The sequence below is a fragment of the Nansenia antarctica genome (genome assembly GCF_963989245.1).
Source record: "Nansenia antarctica genome assembly, chromosome: 16".
NCBI lineage: Eukaryota > Metazoa > Chordata > Actinopteri > Argentiniformes > Microstomatidae > Nansenia > Nansenia antarctica.
This window is the reverse complement of record NC_137686.1, coordinates 20,431,399-20,436,398: the sequence shown is the minus strand read 5'-3', so window position 1 is coordinate 20,436,398 and position 5,000 is coordinate 20,431,399. Positions and strand designations below refer to the sequence as shown.

Below are 5,000 nucleotides of genomic sequence, written 5' to 3'. Positions count from 1 at the left end.
GATTCCATTGTTTTGAATGAGACAATGCACACGGCGTGCGATGCGATTTTATCGCACGACAACATTTGATTCTCCATTCACACCAATTGAGAATCGAATGTTTGGCGGTGCGACAAAATCGGGGCCGTGTGCATTGGGCTTAAGAGTCCCTCTGTTGTAAAGCACTTTGAGCTGCATTTCTTGTACGAAAGGTGCTATATAAATAAAGCTTTACTTACTTACTTACTTACTTACTTACTTACTCTGTCACGGCCTTGTTTCAGGTCACTGTGGAGAACTTCCTACGTGTTCTCACAGGAAGGCTTCCACCCAGCACGCCGCGGTCCAAACGACTTCTCTCTGACGACAACAGCAACATCCTCATTTACTTGACTGGTATGATCTGTTCCCTAAGGCAGCCAAACTACAGCCATGTCCCACGTCAGCAGCATGACCTTTGACATTTGATCTTTCCTCTGTTTGTCTCAATTGGTGTCTGAAGAATTTATGTTGATGAAAGACAGTAATGATGATGATAATGATGTGTGCGTGTGTATTTACAGGCCATGGTGGAAACGGTTTCTTGAAGTTCCAGGACTCTGAGGAGATCAGTAACGTGGAGCTGGCTGACGCCTTTGAGCAAATGTGGCAGAAAAGGAGGTAAAAGTGTTGAGAGGGCCTTTTTTTCCTACTAATTGCGATTGCTTTTGAGCGCCGTTGTTATGGCCAGGGAATTGACACCAACGTCGACACAACATTCCCCCTGTGAGGGAGGCTTTTCTCTATTGACTGTTTTTGGGCTAATGGGCTAATGTTCTTTCTGTGGTAAATGAGTGAGTGGGCTTAGATGTGAGTTAACAAGACACACCAGCCTCCCACCAGCCTCCCCCTTCCCCGATGGCGTCCTGTGTCTGTGTTTAATGGAGCCTGCCTGACTAGGGAGAGGCAGGACACACAGAGACGTAGATAAAAGCTCAGTGTCGCCAAATTCGCCAATGATGCGCTAATTGTAGGCTTGATCCGCCCAATTACGGCTGCCGTGGCGACTCTGTCACCACCTGGCTGGTGGGTCCTTCATTAGTCTTTTAAGCCCTCCCTCCCTTCCTCCCTCCCTCCCTTCCTCCTTTCCTTCCTCCCTCCCTCCCTCCCTCCGTCCACACATCTCAAAGAGGTAGACATAAGTGCTTTCTAATGTTTGATAGAAAAAGGATTAATATTTCCTATTTAGAGTACAGGTGGAGCAGTGGGCTTCTCCTCGTCTCCACGGCAACTGCCGAATTTGAAGGTTGTGGACTAAGCTCTCTCTTGAAATGTGTGCGTGTGTGCGAGTGTGCGTGCGATGCCATTGTATATGTGAGTGAACAATGCATCAATGACTGTGTGTGTGTGTGTGTGTCTTCTCTACAGGTACAACGAGCTACTGTTCATCATTGACACCTGCCAGGGGGCCTCCATGTATGAGAGGTTCTACTCCCCAAACCTCATGGCCCTGGCCAGCAGCCAAGTGGGAGAGGACTCCCTGTCTGTGAGTTCACCCAGCCCCAGAAGACACCTTTTCAACTGTTCCTCCTACACTTGAGTAGTGCAGTAGTAGTATGACATCATGACACCTACATCTCCACACTGACCTTTGCTTCGTTTCCATTTGGATCGTAAAGCAAACCTCTATTGGCTATCTTTGAGTCCATATCCCACCTAGGAACACCACCACTAGTGTGCCCTTGAGTAAGGCACTTTGCCCTAATATAAATATAAATGACTTCAGGGGAGACTGTCCCTGTAATCTCTACAAAAAATTGTAAGTCGCTTTGGATAAAAGCGTCTGCTAAATGGTAAAAATGTTCAAATGTAATGGGACTAGTAACTCAATCTCTTCCTCTGACCCTTGATCCCCAGCATCAGCCAGATCTGGCCATAGGGGTGCACCTGATGGACAGGTACACCTTCTACCTGCTTGAGTTCCTGGAGGACATTCACCCCGCCAGCTCAGCCAACATGAATGACCTGGTAAGAGTGGTTGGGGGTGGGGGTGGGGGTGGGGGTGTGGGCAGGCGGGTGTCTGGTTGAGGGTGGGGGCAGGTGGGTGTCTGGTTGGGGGGGGGGGGTGTTTGGATGTTTTGTCTCCTGAATGTTTATGTTTTCTTTTTACCGAAGTCTGCCGAGGGGCCTTTTCTTCCACCTTTCTCATTTGTTGGTTTTTACTCACACTCATTGTATTGTAGAATGTGCACTTCAGAGGTTCCAAAGCCTTCAGCTCCTTTTCTCTATGCCTGTAATGGCTGACGGTGTGAGGGCTGTGGAGGAAACAGTAATGACGTGCCCTTTATATGTTAATGGACAATCCTCAGTGCCAGAATGTGAAAGTGTTCACGGCTTTATTTCTGTCTTGAGGGTGAGAAATATATTGTATACAGTACATAGATTTTCAAAAAGCCGGCAAAATATACACTCCCCACACGTTTTACCCCCAGTGACATCATGAGGGGTAATTTCTGTAGCACCTTTTCTCTTATCTTTTTGACTACAGAACATAGGTGCTGGTGCTGGAGATAATTAATGTGATGTTAAACATTGGTGACGTGTCCCTTTAAGAATAAGTGAGAGAGAAGCTGGTATTTATCATTTGCTGATTTGTTCGAAGAAGAACATTGACCAAGCGGCAGTCTTCCCAGAATAGCCTTGTAGATCAGAGTATACCAATGTTTAACCCTCCCCCGCGTAGATGAAAGCCAGGTGGTGGTCGCTTCTGCCTCACTGGACACAGCACTTCAAACAGACTGGCTAATGGCATGGGTCTTTGAGGGGACGCAGGGGGCAGCTCTCACATCTCTGGCCTGCAGTTGACTCTCTGTGGCGTCGCCCTTTATCTAGCAGGTTCCTAAGGAGATAGGCTGGCCCTTGGGCGACCCCCTCCGACTCCCTCCTACTCCGAGGGGAATTCGATCACACACTTCAATCCCCCCAACACTGTCAGGGCCAGGCTGTAAAGACTGCCAAATATGACATGGAAAAAATATATAATTTACTTTATATAAACATTTAAATTGAACTGCTCTGGTCTGGGGCCCTCGTGAGACTGGACCAGCCCTGGCCACTGTGGTTTGTGTTGGCCACAGCTCCGATCGATGGGCCTTCCACTAATGCATATTATTTCCTCCAATTTCCTTGTTTCTGAAGAGTCACTTTCTTTGAAAGGCCCATTTTGTGGTCTTAACAGTCAATACTATAGATTTCCTCCCTGCCCAAAAAGTAGTTTTTATCCCAGCAGCAAAGGGGCACTCTAATGAAATAGAAATTGTCCAATTGTCTACCTCTCCAGATCCTTCAGGACACCTTCTCCGTGAGCTGGAGCTAAGATTCTACTCACATAAGAATTTAACAAAGAGCGCCGTAGCTTTGATTGACACCCCAATGATCAATCACCCGCCCTATTCACCCCATTGATAGAATAGTTGTTGAAGATGATATGCACAAATGTCCAAGAGCCATGGCCCTGAAGTGGCATTGCCCCTCTGATCAGTGTCATTTCAGGGAGTGACCTTCCTCCTCAGAGATCTCACTGGTCTCTCTTCACTGGTCTCTCTTCACTGGTCTCTCTTCACGTTCTCTCCAAGTTCTCCCAGCTCAGTGATATGAACTGGAACGGTCACAACCTGTCAGCTGTTGGCAGATGAATAACAAGTTACACCAGACTCCATCATTATTTCTTGATTACCGATGAACTGGTGCTTATGATTTGTTATGATTTTGTCAACTCAAACTACTCTCCGTCTTTGTCTCTGATAAAGGCGTCTGCTGAATGTAAATGTAAATCACAGTCTCATATGTAGGTGTTTAAACTGTTTGTTTCTGTGTGTGTTCTTTCACAGTTCAAGGTGTGTCCTAAGAGTCAGTGTGTGTCCACTCCGGGCCACCGTACAGACCTCTTCCTGAGAGACCCTGGAAGTGTCCTCATCACTGACTTTTTTGGCAGTGTTCGCAAAATAGAGATCACCATGGAGACCATCAACCTGACTTCCGCCATTGTGCCTCTGGAGGAGAAGTAAGCAGACTGTTTTTCCATCTATGATAACCCTGGTGATTATTGCCATGGTGATTGTAGAACAGCAGTTCCCAAACTTGGGTCAGGACTAGGGCTGGGTATCGCCACTGATTTCCCAAAACGATTCGATTCCGATTCACCAGCTCAGTGAGCTCACGATTCGATTCGATTCACGATTCGATTCGATTCGATTCGATTCCGATTCGATCTAGTTAAAATATACATTTTTTGCTTGAATATGAAAGAGATTCTCAGAATTAATGCTATAAATGGTTCAAGGAACCCTATAACATGTAGCATTGTTAAACATATCAATGAATTGACTCCAAAGCAGTTACATGAATGTACTTTTTATTGGAACACATTTTATTGGAACATATGAACATCATTGACCAACATTTTGCAACTACAAAAAGTGTTTTTTAACGTGCTTTACTGCAGCCGATGTAAATAAAGGGGCTACAAACATAGCCTACCGGTAATAATCAACAAAAAAAGCGTTTCCGAACGTTTTTTGAGGGGTTTATATATACAAAAAAAAAAAAAAAAAAAAAAAGGAAAGATCGATCTCGGGACTTATGAATCGATAAATCGCTCATTTAATGAAGATCGATTCAGAATCGGGAAATCGATTTTTTGAACCCAGCCCTAGTCAGGACCCCCAGTGGGGTCCCCTGATTTCAAATCGGGGTCCCCTGAGAAAGTCATACTAACCTCTGTGATTAGATAAATAAGGAATAATTTCAATGTTTTATAAAGACAAACATTGTGTGTGTGTTGCAGTATAGTGCACTGTTTTGGGTTTGATATCCAATAGAATACATCTGCATGCATCGCTTCTCGGCCTTTTGGCTAAGATCAAGTGTAGTATCTGTTCTTATCAGTTTAATATCTGATACGTCCCCTACCCGGGGACCATATATTAAATTGATTTTTGGAGCAGGGAGATGGAATAGGGGCTTGCCCCGTCCACTCCACG

At 45.4% G+C, this 5,000-nt stretch overlaps 1 protein-coding gene across 1 annotated transcript in view; it reads left to right on the top strand.

Moving 5' to 3' along the window:
* Positions 1 to 5,000, top strand: part of pigk (phosphatidylinositol glycan anchor biosynthesis, class K) — a 22,099-nt gene that overhangs the window by 3,030 nt on the left and 14,069 nt on the right. Inside the window, exons 5-9 of the mRNA XM_080546220.1 lie at positions 264 to 375; positions 543 to 639; positions 1,387 to 1,504; positions 1,876 to 1,986; positions 3,849 to 4,021. Coding sequence (XP_080402346.1) covers positions 264 to 375; positions 543 to 639; positions 1,387 to 1,504; positions 1,876 to 1,986; positions 3,849 to 4,021 — 611 coding nt within the window. The remainder of the gene's footprint in view (positions 1 to 263; positions 376 to 542; positions 640 to 1,386; positions 1,505 to 1,875; positions 1,987 to 3,848; positions 4,022 to 5,000) is intronic.